The sequence below is a fragment of the Haplochromis burtoni genome, unplaced genomic scaffold (genome assembly GCF_018398535.1).
Source record: "Haplochromis burtoni strain Fernald_Lab_line unplaced genomic scaffold, NCSU_Asbu1 Contig_33, whole genome shotgun sequence".
Classification (NCBI taxonomy): Eukaryota; Metazoa; Chordata; class Actinopteri; order Cichliformes; family Cichlidae; genus Haplochromis; species Haplochromis burtoni.
Genome location: NW_024582394.1, coordinates 1372075 through 1387271, shown reverse-complemented (window position 1 = coordinate 1387271; position 15197 = coordinate 1372075). Strand labels below are relative to the sequence as shown.

General features: G+C 39.8%; 1 protein-coding gene across 9 annotated transcripts in view; it reads right to left on the bottom strand.

Annotated features, from left to right (window-relative positions):
• si:dkey-237h12.3 (teneurin-3) overlaps positions 1–15197 on the bottom strand; it is a 132780-nt gene that overhangs the window by 62707 nt on the left and 54876 nt on the right. For all 9 annotated transcript variants that reach the window (XM_042219461.1, XM_005919412.3, XM_005919414.3 and 6 more), the window contains exons 5-6: positions 11610–11835; positions 3351–3589 (exon numbers count right to left, since the gene is read on the bottom strand). In XM_042219461.1, coding sequence (XP_042075395.1) covers positions 3351–3589; positions 11610–11835 — 465 coding nt within the window. The remainder of the gene's footprint in view (positions 1–3350; positions 3590–11609; positions 11836–15197) is intronic.

Genomic DNA, 15197 nt, shown 5'->3' with positions numbered 1-15197 from the left:
AAACCTGTACTCGGTCCTGATTGGCCTCCCTATATCTGAACAATCGCTGAAATTCTTCCAATCAGGCCAGTTTGCAGAGCTGGAACACGAAAGCTTCACCTCAGCAGGTTTGCCTCATTTGAATTGCAGGAGCTGCTGTTGTCGGTCAGCCAGGGTCTGATTTTTGTTACTGTTCTGCTGGTGAGGATTTAAGTCTTCAAATGTATTCAATAAAAAAAAAAATAACCCAAACAATTTATCTAAACTATACTTGTTTCCAAAAAAATCATTGCTAATAAAATCTTAACCTCGGTTTCAGAACAAAAAAGACATTGAATAATATGGTGCAGGAAACACGGTCTATTTCACATGCTGCAGATGAAGGTGTGCTTGCATTTGTCTTTGAGCTTGTCTTTGTACCAATGGGACTGTGTGAACTGACAGCGGAAAAGTATTAAAGTATGAGTGCACATTGTCGCTATTTGAGTCATTGCACCTGGCAGGTAAATTGGCGGTGGATGAAAGAGAGAGGAAGTGGTGGAAACACTCTGAGACACCTGAGGCAAGTGGCAGAGGGCTGCATCTGTTTAACTCACGCTCCCTCGCATGCGTGCACACCTCGCTCGCTCGCATTTCTGCACCGAGCGAGATGAGGCGCACACTCTGGAGTCGGGCCAAAAATACAATTACCAAGCATTCGACAGGTCTACAATTAAACGAGTTGGTGATTGTTGGGATGAAAATGTTGTAAATGAATCCAATCTGCTAGAACTGTTAGTAACAACAGCTGAACAAATGACAGTTTCTGCACATTCTTCCTGAGTAAACTCTGCAGATCTGTTATGAGCACAAGCTTATAACAGACAAACAAAAATAGCAACTGATTCCTTTCCACGGTGGAGCAAAGGTAAAATATTTATGTAGACATTCATTTTAATTTTATGATACAAGATCACGAACCACAACCAAGTAACTAAACAGTTAAGTCAATAAAGGGATTATGAATATTGATATTGATATAGCACATTTATGACCTCTCCTCCTAGAGCACTTCCCTCTCTATTTAGCAATAAAACACTAGTTATAGGATCTTCCCAACATCGCCATATTTCTCCTTATACAACTGTGTCACATTTCCCCTGCCTCCAAGCTGGATGAATACTTATATATCCGCTCTGGGAGAAAGGCACAGTGTAAAGATTAAGGGCTTGGATGACAAGGGAGGGCAGGAGGAGAGATGAATCTGTAACGGCTTTATTGCTGTGGTCAAGATTATAAAGGTTAGCTAGAAGTCAGCTCTGACACGCTGTAAAAAATAAATAAATAAAAAAAGCAACAACATCAACAACAGAGCATTCAAAAGCCTTCTTGAAGGAAATAATGCCCAAAGGAGGGTTAAAAGATGAGCATTAGTTTATCTTCCTGACCGAGATAAAAGCATTTCCTGTTTGACAGTATAAACGAGTTTTAGTTGTAGTGCAACAAAGGCTTTGTGGACCAAGGTTAAATTTCAAGAGTTTAGAACTGCTTCCTTTGTTAAAAGAGTTTAGCTCCCAAACTTGTTCCATTCTGACGTTGCCATCTGTGCCATTTGAACCTCCCTCCATGCCTGCGTTTTAACAGAAACCCCCAAAGATATGAAAGGCCTGTCGGCCTGTGAGATGGGGATCAGAAGCATGAGGGTGATGCACACCCCCCTGTCAAAGGGAAACAAGTATGAATGTCTTGCTGGAAAGTGTACTGATGGCATGTCTGCATATCTGACTGAGAGCTTAGTCAGATACTGAATCATATCGCGACGTCTGCAATTGCTGCAAAAAGGAGAAGGCAGTGAAATAGCAATATTCCTGGCAGAGATCAAACTTCATTGAGATTAAGAGGCATGCCATCTCCATTCACACTAGCCAGCTTGCCTCTCATTTGTTCCATTTGACCAAATGGCTTGTCTGAAGGTTGTCAAATGTCAATGAAGATGACAGAGTCATATTTTTTCTCCTTACAATAGAAAGACATACATTGCTCTTGGCACAAAAACAATTGCTTTTCATGTAATCAGGTGACATGCAATGTCAGGCAATAACAAAAACTATGCAGTGGCAATATTTTTAACCAAAGCTTGGGGTAAACTTCATTTTGTCTGGCTAGATGGTTGGTTAATTTTAAATTTACAAATATGAGAACAGTTGGCATCTAACAGTGTAAATATGTGCACGATAAACAATATATGGTTCCAAAAAAATATTGTCAGTGGATGCTAGGATTTTCAGGCTGAATCTGCTCTTAATTGCTATTTCAGAGAATCAAGGGGGAAATCTTGTTTTTAGACCTCAGTGAAGATGTTCAGCCGAGAGTAGCGGGTAATATGAGCAATTTAGAGATTACATTTTCACCTGCTGAACTCTTTCCAAACGGATCAGCAGCAAAACATTGTGAGTACTCGAGTGTGTGGAGGATACGTTTGGAAGAGAAGCGAATTTAAAAAGCTGCTATAGCAAAAGTATTGAACTGATAAGACGTGCACATTTTATAGGGAACATACATTGTGAAATTAAGACAAGGTGTGTCTATGATTGTGACATAAAGAAACACTTAAACTGAGTTAAAGTTCAGGTGTTCAGGCATCAGAACTAAATTCCTTGAAACCAATACCATGTGGCTCTTTTAGCTTTTAAAATTTCAATTAGTTTTAAATAAGGTTCCTGAAAATGAGACCAAAAGCTGTGATACAAATGTCCACGATCTCCTGCCCCGGTTCCATATTCCTATTTTGTCTTCCCACCTGACCCAACCTGTGCCGCTGCTGTGTGGCTGTTTGTAAAGAGCTATCATTACATTACTAATTGAGACATAATAGGGCACTGAAAAGATGCTGTCAAAATTCAGACATTAAACACAGACAACAAAATAGTTCAATTTAAAGGTCTGTCTGTGAAGAGACAGGAGCAGAGTTTAGTTATATTCTGTTTAACACATATTTTAAGAAGCATGCATTTAAATTGTAAAATAGATTTGGTAAGGTACATATGTAATAATCCCTTACTAAAATTTTAATTAGCCACATAGTCATGATGCATTTTTAAAGCTAAGGCTGAACTGGAAAAATATAAGAATCGTGATCAAGGCATCATGTCTGGGGTTAAAATTGTATATTTCCCTTCATTCTTTCTTCTTTTATACTCTTTATTCTCAACCTAAACAGCAATATATAACTTTTGTTGAAAATAAAGGTACATTCTTGACAAAAAAAAAACCTAACAAACCAAAAAAAAAAAGAAGCTAATTAAGTTGTGAACAGAGCTGTGCATTTGGAGATTAATCATGAAAAACTGTTTCTGATTTTACATTGCAATTTATGTTTATCTTAGCCTTACCTATGCAGTAGCAGAGAATGATGGACAGAACCACAGCTATGCCTACAGCAATCAGGGCGGTGCATTTCCAGGAGCAATGTTTAGGGGACTTCTTAAACTTGAAAGCCCCCCTGGACAGGCTGTTTCTGGGCAAAGGACGCGCAGGTGTGGAGTAAACAGTCCCCGTTGCCATGGTGTACCCAGGGGCTGCTGCGCCAAAGAAAGGTGTCGTCCCTGTGCCCGTTTTAAAAAGAAAGTGCCTGTAGAAAAACAAAAACAAAAAAAAAAAGCATTATTAAATCAGTGGTTCTACCTCACACAGTTATCATGTGGTTATCTTTGACAAAATGGCCCCAGATTGCTACTGGTTTTGTGTCCAGTGTGCCTCCAATAGTCATATACAGTTCCAAATTAAACTTACATAGTTAAACGCATAAAGAATCATCAAAATTCAATATACCCAGCAATGCTACAACTCCCCATGGCTCACACCACAGGAGGAACTGGGTTATAATCTACTATCCTGTATAATCCTGACATTGGAAAAGGTGAACAAGAAGTACCTCATAAAAACAATCATCTCCCACTTGCCCTTTTACAACTGGGCCTTTGCTAATAGCCCATTATACCTGGGGTAATTAAGAGGGTTTAATCAAATGCACTACGGAGTGATCGTCCTATTAACTTTTAAACCCCACGTGAAAAGCTCTTAAGTAAATGAATTAAGCCTTGTTGCCACTCTTGCCACTACTTAGAGATTAATACCTAAATGCCTTCAGGCTTATGTGGACAGCCAGGGAAATTGGACAGATTGACCATGCATTGAAAATGTTCTTCCAATCCTCAACTGTATAATCTTATTGCAATGCCCGTTTTTTGTTAAAATAAAGAAGAATACAGTTAGAAAATTGATAACATGTTTTTTTCACACCAGTATTGTAAACTCTAGATGTAAGGCACCCCAAGTAGTTTAGCACTCCAGAAAATACTTAACAGCTTCATTTATGATTTTTCTCTTTATGAACACTTGACTCACTCATACATGAATGAGTCACCCACACCTGTAACATACAAAATTACACCTGAAAATAGCCATATTGTACCACCTAATATCAACTGGAACTCGGCCATCTTGTGCTTAAGTGCTGTAAGATTATGAGAAAAAACAAACTGCATAAAAGGTGAGGACAACACTAAAACAATACATTAAATACAAACATCTAAACTGATATAGTAATAAAATGCAGGCTCCCAGGCAAACGACGACTTACATAAGACAAAAAAAAAGTTAGTTAAATACCACTTTGAACAAATGTGCTAAATTAGTCAAATTTCACAGACCAAGGGCAAGAGAATGCACCGATTTGCTTTCTTATTCTCACATTCTGCTAAAAGTCCTACACAATGTTTTCCACAAGTCGTGTTTAATGTGTTATGTAGATTCTCCTGGAGGAGTTGGTTGCCACGGTAACCACTAATTTAAACACACCAGTAAACCGATAAACCCGTGTTTGCTCATCAATTATTTGTGCAGCATCTGTGAAGTCTCAAATGTAAGTTTTGTAAAGGCTGTTTTAATCCTGACTGTGATTCTGTACTAAAGAGCTTGAGAATGGCTAATTGAGCGAAAAATCTGAAGTCGAGCAGTTAAAGACTGAAAATCCATGTCGTAACACTTACTAATAATAATCAGACTTTGGCTGATTATATAATATGAACACATGACTACAGAGTTCAGGGAAGCTCTGAATGCCCCTAAAAATTATTCTTTCATCTTTTGCTGCATTCTTCTTTTTCCAGACTGAATATTAGTCTCTAAGTAAAGTTGATTAGTGGCGTACAGATTTTACACATGTGACAGGAGGTCACATCATCATCACCACAATGCAGTTCTTGTATTTCAGCGGTGCCGCTGATATTTCAGGTTTCTTGTTTCTCCTGTGAGCATATCTCTGAGGTAAAACCTCCACTGATCAATTCTTGACTAAAAGAACAAATGTCAGATTTGTATCGTCTGGCTCCTCAATGCTTCAATTGACACGTGCCATTGTGATCAGACAGGGATTCCATTTAAAGGTTATGAGGTTTCACTGTTGGAATGACAATGCACCGGGCATCTGCAACCAAGAGAAGTTCAGACCACTCAGTCTGGAACAATCTGTACTGTAGCTGCGGCAGACTCTATAATATGCAGTTGGGTATGAATTGAGGTCAAAAATTGCACAACGTTGGAGGTGGCAGACGTGTAGTCAGACACGCAGGCAAACAGACACGGCTATCGGGGGAGTTAAGTGTAAGTGGATGCAATCTGATGAGGTAGACAGAAAGAGACATGGACGTGTATGTGTGTGCTGAAAGGGTTATGTACTCTATCTGAGGAAGGTGAACACCGAATGCAAGTTAGGCAGATGATCTGGAGACAGTTTTGCCTCTAAATAAATGCAGTAAATCTGTGTGTCCTTTATTTGGGCAATGCTATGAATACATTATATTTTCATTCTCAGGAAAGAGACTACTACTACTAGACACTAAAAACAAATACACAAAGTATCATTTTTAGCAGCTACTAGACAAATCCAACAAAATGGTATAGATATTTACAATGTTTAGTTGATTAACTGACTGAATAATGCAAATCTACCTTCACAGATCTGCCACACCAGTAAAACCAGCAGCCTAACAGTATGCAAGCCCCCTTAGTGCTGCCAAAACACCGCTGATCCGTCAAGGCATTGACTCCAAAAGACCTCTTAAGATGTCTTGTGGTAACTGGAACCAAGACCTTAGCTGCAGATCCTTTAAGTCCTATAAGTCGCAAGTTGGGGCTTCCATAGATCTGACTTGTTTTTCCAACAAAACCCACAGATGCCTGATCGGATTGAGATCTTGGGAATTTGAAGGTCGGGTCAAGTTGATGTGAGCCGACATGACAGTTCAAAATCTCTGTCATGTTCCTCAAACTGCTTCTGAACATTTTTTACCGTGTCACAGAGTGCATTATCCTGCTGATAATGGCCACTGCCATCAGTAAATACTGTTGCCAAGAAGGGATATATGTCATCTGCACCAATGTTTAGATCCATTTTTAATGTCCAAGCAACATCCACACGAATACTAGCACTGGCTCTTCTTTCCACAGTACAAACCTTGCGGCCATCTCTCCTCTAGGCAAAAAACAGGCATGCACACTCCACGGTGCCAACTGCAGGTACTTTCAACAGTAGACACACACTGTGTGTTTTGACAACTTTCTATCATAGCCATCATTACAATTTTCTGCAGTTTGTACTACAATAGCTTTTTTTTTTGTGCGATCACTATGGGCTCCCTGGAGCAGTTTCACCACGTGTGCCTCCATAGACAACCTTTGGTAGTTACTAACCACTACATGCCAGAAATCCTAACAAGACTTGCTGTTTTTGAGATGCTCTGACTCAGTGTTTTTGGCATCACAAATTAGCCCTTGTCAAAATTCAGAGATCTTCAGACTTGCCCATTTTTCCTCCTTCCAACACATCGGCTTGACGAACTGTACGCTCGCTGCCCAATATATCCAGCCCCTGACAGATGTCATTGTAAGGAGATAATCAGTGTTATTCACTTCACCTGTCAGTGGTTTTAGTGTTGAGGCTAATCAGTGTATAATTACCAAGAACATACGGCACATTCATTAGTGGTTTAAAACTGTAAAATCAGGTATACTTGCATCAGTTAAATCCCTCTTTGCTTCGTACTTGAGAATGCAGGGTCAATCTGAAAGTGTGTGCACCAGCCTTACCAAGACTAATTCTTATATGGGACGTTTATTGAAGTTGGCGTTTTCAGTAATTCTAGTGCTGATGGTTTTCATGTTTGCCCGCACTTTTCTCTAAAGAGCAGACTGAAGGGGTCTAAAGATGAAATGCTGTTGGACATGATTAACAAACAGCAGACTAGTGTAAATGTCTGCAGCTATAGACACTGGATGACCGGCTGTAATTGATTACAGCCAGTGTGATGCAACAAGGCACATTACTATGCTAATCCAGCCAGCCCCAGTGATAGCAGTGTGGTGTGTTGTGAGTGAGCGAGAGGGAAAAGAGACAATCAAGAGAGTGTGAGACTGAAAGGGATAGAGAGCGAGTGAATGGCTGTGTGTCAGTGTGATCGCAGTGTGTTTGTGTGCACGCCTGTCTGTCCCATTGAGATGCCCGAAAACACAAAAGCAGCAGCCAGCCTGGTCTCCTCTGCTCTCACAACATTGCTTGTCATCATGATGACATTTGAAAAAATCCTCATAGAGGACAAAAGACTAAACAGTGAGTGGGTGGATTTGTCTACGGCTAACCTCCAGCTGTCGGGGTGAGAGAGCACACTAGAAACAATGTAAATCGAAGCCCTGCGAATATGTAATCTGGCCATTAGCCGCTTTCAGTATTAGCATTAGCATTTCAAGGTGAGAGCTGGAATAATCAGGCTGCTTTAAATACGGCCAAAAAAAGACTACAGATGTGAGTTGGCATTGCGGTGACTTGTTTTCACACTTGCTGCAGTTATGGTCTCTCCTCCAGATTAGCACCTGCCCTCTCAACAGTGGGTGTGCAAGCAAGTGCTAATCTGTTAGAGCTAGCTCTGCACTGTGAATGTATTTTTGCGTCACCACACTTTTAGTGCCATTGATCAGCATGGTTCCATCTTGAGTCACTCCACCAGACATGCACATGGATTTTATCGTATTTAGTGAATCTGAATAGGTTTGATAGCTTAGTGTTTATGTATACAATGATGTGTTTTTTTTTATAGCATAACAGCATGTCTGAGACAGTCTGCATGAAACCCAGTTTTGAGATATATTTGTGGTTCCTTCCAATAAGGTTACATTTATAATGTGTCTTTTAGATGAATCTAGTTTTCCTTATAATGTAACACTGTTCATGTTTAAAAAAGATGCACTACATTTTGCCAGCAACAGTAGCAGCACAACCACCAGCAGCACCAGCAGCAGTTGTTTATAGACTAGTCTAAAATAAAGGCTAGAGGGAAATAATGCAGAAACCTGGAAACACCACAGAAATGTGCTTGGCACCAACGATGTTGGCAAAATAAATAAAAAGCAAAACATGCAGAAAAAGAAAAAAATGTCTTGAGGATTACCACTTTGTCTACACCACCATCCATTTTGGCAGGTAACCAGCCATCGCTGCATGCTCCTTTCTCTTCCAAAAGGCTAGTTGGCTGGTGTCTTACACATGACTAATCAGTTCTGGTGCAATCATGACACAGTGGCTGTTGTACAAGAACAAAAAAAAGTTCCCTTTCTCCTTTGTTATCTGAAGCATGACCCTCTGAGTCATGATTTACATGTACGTCCCACACAAACAACTCTGCACGCACACGCATAAACCAAATCCTCTTGGATTACTTCTGCAGTTCTTTTTCACCCCCGAGAACAATTCTAGTACATTTTCCATGAGGAAAATGCAGTATCTGAGGGACACATGATGATTTTAGAGCAGAGACATAATTTCATTTCACCAAAGGACTCCCATGATGCATGAATCCAATGAGGATTGACAGTACATTTATAACTGCAACGTGTGGCTATGCTGGCCTTCAAAGGAATCATCCTCAAATGTCATAACGACTTTTCTACTTGAATCTCATTGAAATGGAGTGCTAAAAATGTTGAAACTTCCTCTTTCCATTTAGGAAAGCAGACACCTTCATGTCTTTTCTACAGTGGAACACACACAGAGCTTATAGCTTACACCATAAAGGCATCAACATTACTGATACCATATCACCCAAATGATTAAGCACTGCTCAATAATAATTACTCCAGATGTACACCAGTCTCTTAAGAGACATGGCAGTTCATTTTACAATGAAATTCAATTGAATATTTCTAATTGAAAATATCACAGAGAAAAGTGAAGCCAAGTCATGAGTAAGAGGAAAACCTGGGGGGCTTATTAAAACTACTCCACACTTTTTTTAAGGATCTGAATGTCTCCTTAGCTCTTCAGAATAACAGCGAATATAAAGCTGAACATGCACTTGTCAGCTAATTGAGCACTTTACATTACACGATCCTAGCACAAAAGTTCACCTCGAATACATTTATACAGTTATTTGAAAAGGATATGATAATATTTTTCCTTTACAAATTATAGCTGGGTTCAAGTTGTAAAACATTTGATGACTGTTTCATTTTAATTTTTCTTTATCTGCTTAATGTATATGTTTCATATGTTTAAACTGCTGGAGTAAATGAGGCAAAATCAAACTCTGATTTTTAACACAGCTGTGGCAGCATAATCACAGTGGGATCAGTGATATTCGCTCACCATATAATAATGAGCAGGAGTTACAGCAGTAGTTACTGAGTGCAGCACTTCACTCATTTTAAAGAACACTGAAAGCTATTCATTGTGAAAGCTAGTTGGTATTGAGTCAAATTAGTGCACTCGTGCTTTGAAGCCCAACACTTTTATGGGAGGTTACACACACAAAATTCATTATGGCTAATTGCTGTAAAAGTAGCTAATGCTGTCAAATGAGTGCTTTATTTTCAAGGAGGTCTTGATGTCACAGGAAATATATTAAACAAGATCATAACATTATGATTTATACTTGACACTTTTTTAATCAACTGCCTTGTACAGAGTTATTTATTGTCTGCGCATATGGCCACGTCTACTACGCTCCATCAGAAATAAAATTCAAGTCACTGTTGAGGAATCAAAAGAGATTCATATCCCTGTGGTACTCTGGGCCACCTTCTTATGTGCTGTGCCAGGACTTTGCAGCCCCCAAACCCCCTGAAGGCTGTCTAATGAATACTTTCTTGAGCTTCTGTTTACATTTCCCAACCTGGTGGTTTTCTTGACATCTATAATTATGTGCTGAACCGGGTCTTCCCTTTTGGCCCAGTTGGTTCTCGGCAACCCCCTGTTCCCACCCACTGACAAGCACTTGATTTAGAGTCCACTGTGGTGATAGTGATTTATGCCTCAGCTGATGATAGGTGTGCACATATTGTTTTGTCGATATAGCTAAGACAGCTCAAGGTCATTGAGCGGTTAGTATTCAATCACCACATCTTCCCAAGAAAGTGAGACTGTCACCACGTATCCCAATTGATTCAGTCAGATCATAGGAGATTGTTACCCCATGCTGCCACACGCAAAATTCAAAGTTTACATTCATCTGAGCCTCAGAAAGGGGATGCTGTGCCAGTGAAATATCAGGCTAGAATGCAATCATCTACTCTAGGCCATTTCTGAGTCACAGCGCAATGTACCACACTTCATTAGCCAGGATATTTTGAGCTCACTGATTAAGAAAGATGTAACTAATGTTTCAGGGGGAAAACTTGGCAGTGGCTCTTATGACAAAGTAGTGTCTTGCGCAGCAGATTTTGGTATAACACACTCTCTGCTTACCAAGTTTCTTGTTAAGTTATGGCGTCTCTGATTATAACTGTCAAGTTCAGAGATATTCACATACTTCTCCCTAATCATGTATTTTCCTTCTCATTGTGTCTCTCCGACTTAGCAATCACCCCTTTAGATTCATACAAAGTGTAGAAATGTGATGAACTGGTATATAGGGAACTATATTATGTCATGAACATGTGTCAGTGTAATATCACTTTAAAAATTGGTCGAGAAATCCTTAAATTATAGAGTGACCATCTCATGTTTGTAGGAATGGCACCAAAACATTGATAAAATCATCAGCTATTAAAAATCTGTGTTGTGAAATTCTCAGTGTGTTCCACGGCCTCGGCTGTTGGAGTCCCCCGCTGTTGTCTTGGGGAAGTTGCAAGCTACGACTATCATCTACTAAGACTGCCATGTATTCAGTGCCTTCTTCCACCGCTGATCCTGTATATGGGTCCGTGCAGATCATTAAAATGATCACAAAGATGTGCAGAAAGCATAAAAACACAAATATAAAGCTCATTTTTGGCAACAAAAAACAAACTGCTGGTTCATTAATGACAGACTGAGTGACTGGTAACTCTGACTGTAAGTTTTAGAAATATGGGCTGATGTCTTAAAAGCACATCAAACAGGCCAGTGGATTAATGAGACAGGTCACCAGATTTAGGACACATGAAACACGTGACCAAAAAAAAGGCATTAAAATTCAACACGCAGCACACAGATATGCCAACTTCCACTTCCCTCACTTTTCAAATGAAAAATGCAGCATGTAAAGTGGTGAAAATACATCAAGTATAACATCTGGACCTGAATCTTTCAGTTCTGTTGTAGGTCACCATGGTTCACTCACCTGCTCTCCAGGGCCACATTGCTGCCCAGGACCCAGCTGTCCTGCAGCTGGACGCATTCCGCCGTACTCTGCAAGTCAGCCGCCAGGCCGGCTGTGGGTGGTGGACTCGGGCTCCTTTGATTGGCCAGTGAGCTGCGGCTCAGGGAAGTGATGGAGGGGTGTTGCCTGTGTGGGGGTGGAGCTGGTGGCAGAGGAGGTGGAGCTTGCTGACTTGACAGATGGTCACCTGGAGAGGAGGAGAGAGAAAAACAGGCATCAGCATAGGAGTTTAAGAATCCCTAATAGTGGGAAAATCGAAATAATAAATAATTTATTTTGCTGATTAAAATTACACCCAGACTGAAGCGACGCGACGAGAAGAGAGAGCAGATGGGTAAGATTATGCATTTGCCTTATATGCGAGCTATGACAGCACAGTGCCACTTAACAGACCCAGAAAGGTAAATACAACCGAGAGCAAGACATTAAAATGAGATGCAACCACTGCAAAAAAACAGGAAATAAGAAGTGCTTTTATGGCGATACACATAATAATTGTCACAAAACGCCACATGGCTGACAGTTGGGTTCTCTTAAACAGAAGGTCACTTAGAGAGGCAGCTGTTCTTTTATGGGCGCTTAACGCAATGTTTCATGTTTGATTACAGCCAGAGAAGACTCTCAAATAACTAATGACCAGAACATCCATTAGAGCTCTGAGAGAACAGGTTTTCCAATTTCACACAAAGCTGTGTAATTGGCCCCCAGAATGGCATGTGGTGATTATCTATCCATCTTCCCTGTTTAAAAGGTAAAAACCCACAGTGCTGACAATTCTGATTTGCTCCAATGAGCCCCAAATGGGTATCGTCTTTCTTGCCTTACAGAGAGCCTGAAGAATATTGAAAAAGTCGGGAGTTGTGTTTTCGTTTTTTTTTTTTAGGAGCTCCTGTTGTTTTTGCACTGACAGCATGATTTTTTATGAAGCCTAGAAGCCTATGAGTTTAAATTTACAGCACATGAACACTGATTTTCAGTGTATGATTTAACCTTTGCTTACTCAACAATGTACACAAGGATCAAAATCTGCGCTGTTGGCTGCAAGGAACAGCTTCATTGAAAGGACTCAAGTCATCATTTTGAAAGGATCCTTTAATGACCAAGCAATTTGCATCCTTGTCTATGTGCTTTCACTTTTCAGTGTGCAACCCTATGCATAAAACAACCTATTCAGTTCTGGCAAATGAGCCATTTAGTTCCATATAGCTCAGAGGAAACATGAAAGCCATTCACAGCAAGGAAAAATCTTCAAGTAAGTAAAAACAGGGAAAAAAAAGTTGTTTTTTTTTTACATGCAGTAGCAACGTGCACCTACATACACACATACACATGGCTTTTTAATATTATAATTTCCAAGAACATCACTTTCATCTTTAGACACACAAACGAGGAGATAGGTCTTCACATAGACAGCTGACACAAAGTTACACAGATGGACGTGACAGAGCAGAATCAGTAGTGACAAGAGTCCACAATGCTGGTTCAGAAGGCCAATCAAAATTTAATTAATTCCTGACTGCAATTACATAGCATCAGCATGTGGCTGTAAAGTCCATAAAAGCAAATCATCAGACGCAGATGAAGGTTGGTTTTTTTCTCCTTTTTGTGGCCCATGATTAGAGTTTTATCAAATCCAATCAAACACAAGCCTCTCATCACCTGACATCGCCACATTCAAAGTCAGTTCTGAACGCTAATTGCCTAAGATCAGCTACAGTATGAGTATTTTAAAAAATATATGGTTGACATGACTTAGTAATAACGAATAACACAGCAGCCCACTCATCTCCCAGGCTAGACTATGGGCTCTATTAGAAAAGTGCTAAGTAGGCTAATAGAAATGTGGATTATCTATCAACACTGGCTGGTTTTACTTCACCTTTGGGTCTAATTCCACTGTATGAGCCTGCAGCACCCGTGAGCTCCACTTTCCAGCAGAAGCACTTTCATGTAATCAGCATGCACCAGTGTACCAGTGAAATGTCAATGAGCAGGAAAGGAGAATGCAGCTGAGGGGACAATCAAGACGATAACACAAGGAAGTATCTAACGTGGAAGCAAGTGAAATGTTTACAGCAAGAAAGTATTATTTTAAAAAGCAAAACGTAGGCACATTACTTTATAGGGACTACAAAAGGATTTTAACGAAGCTGAATATAATCTCCAACCAATCAAATGAAATATTTCACTAAAATCAGTCCGTAAAAACAATCTGTCCTACCGTCACACATTATAAATACTGCACATGGGAGATCTGAACAAATCTTTATTTTAATGCCTTAATTACTCTTGTTTATTTTGCAACTTACCCTGAGAGTTTGAAAATGGAACTTACTTCAAACCCATAAAAATGTGGTACGCAGCGCAGGTGGATTATGGTTTTTGGGAGCAGTGCCACCACGGTAAGCAAAAAGATGAGCCTGAACACTTCCTCTGTCATCAGTTTGATTACTCCTGAATCAATTTCTGATGATTCAACATGTTAAAGGCATGCCTGAACTATAACATGAAAATAAGCTGTTTCATTATTTTTTTTTAAATCTCAGAGCACATGCTAAGCAAAGTGCTCAGTAAATACAAAATTCCCCAAACCTTCAAAGGAGTAGGATTTGTCATGCAGCATTTGAATGTATAATCCCACAATGAACTAAGAGAACATAAAACCCCATGAACTACATTAAGCTGCATCCTATGCAGTGCTTTACAAACTGCTACAAGGCTGCTGTGCCACAATCCACTGAGGTGCCTGTTACAAAGACAGATGTAGCAGGCACTGAGCAAAAAAAAAACAATGGTTTACCTAAACAGAAAGTGCCAAAAACTGTCTCAAAATGTGGTAAATATACCAGATTCTCGATGTCACACCGAGGGAGAAGCGACAGCCTTGGGAAGCTTGATGAAATGGCGTCTCTCTATATCAGCACATACACAGTATAAATCTAGGGAGTAACCCTATTGACCACCTAAGTCTTTGAAGAATTGCACTGAGATATATCACAGCGTTATGCTCTTTTAAGTGTTTATATCTGAAACACAACTCTGTGTGGACTTTAATTATGCAACATATGTCATCCCCTTAATCTTTGTCTGGTTAAGATCAAATGGTGAGCTTCTAAGTGAGACTTGTCTGTATTTTATTATAAGAATCAACATTTTAATAGCATGCTACATTTCATATATCGAGCCTTTCAAGTCAGAACATTCTGAAATCCTAGGCTGTATGTGTAGGTCATAACAACACATACTTTTTTTTTCACGTGATCAATTTCGCTGCACACAGTAGGTGTTCTTATATCGGAGTAGTATGAGGTGCAATGGTTTCTGGTCTCTAATTTGAGATGTGAGTTTGAATCCAATTTCACTCAGGACATGGTCTGAGACACCCTCTCTCCTTCTGATTCCATGTTAACCAATGAGGAAAAAGTGGTAGCAGGAGAGTAGCAGTCCACTGCACATTCTCTGTGAACTTCACTGTCAGAGTTGAAGGCTTGAAAAGCAAACCATGCTAAATTATGGGCTTATGGTGCCATAGCAATTTCATTTACATTA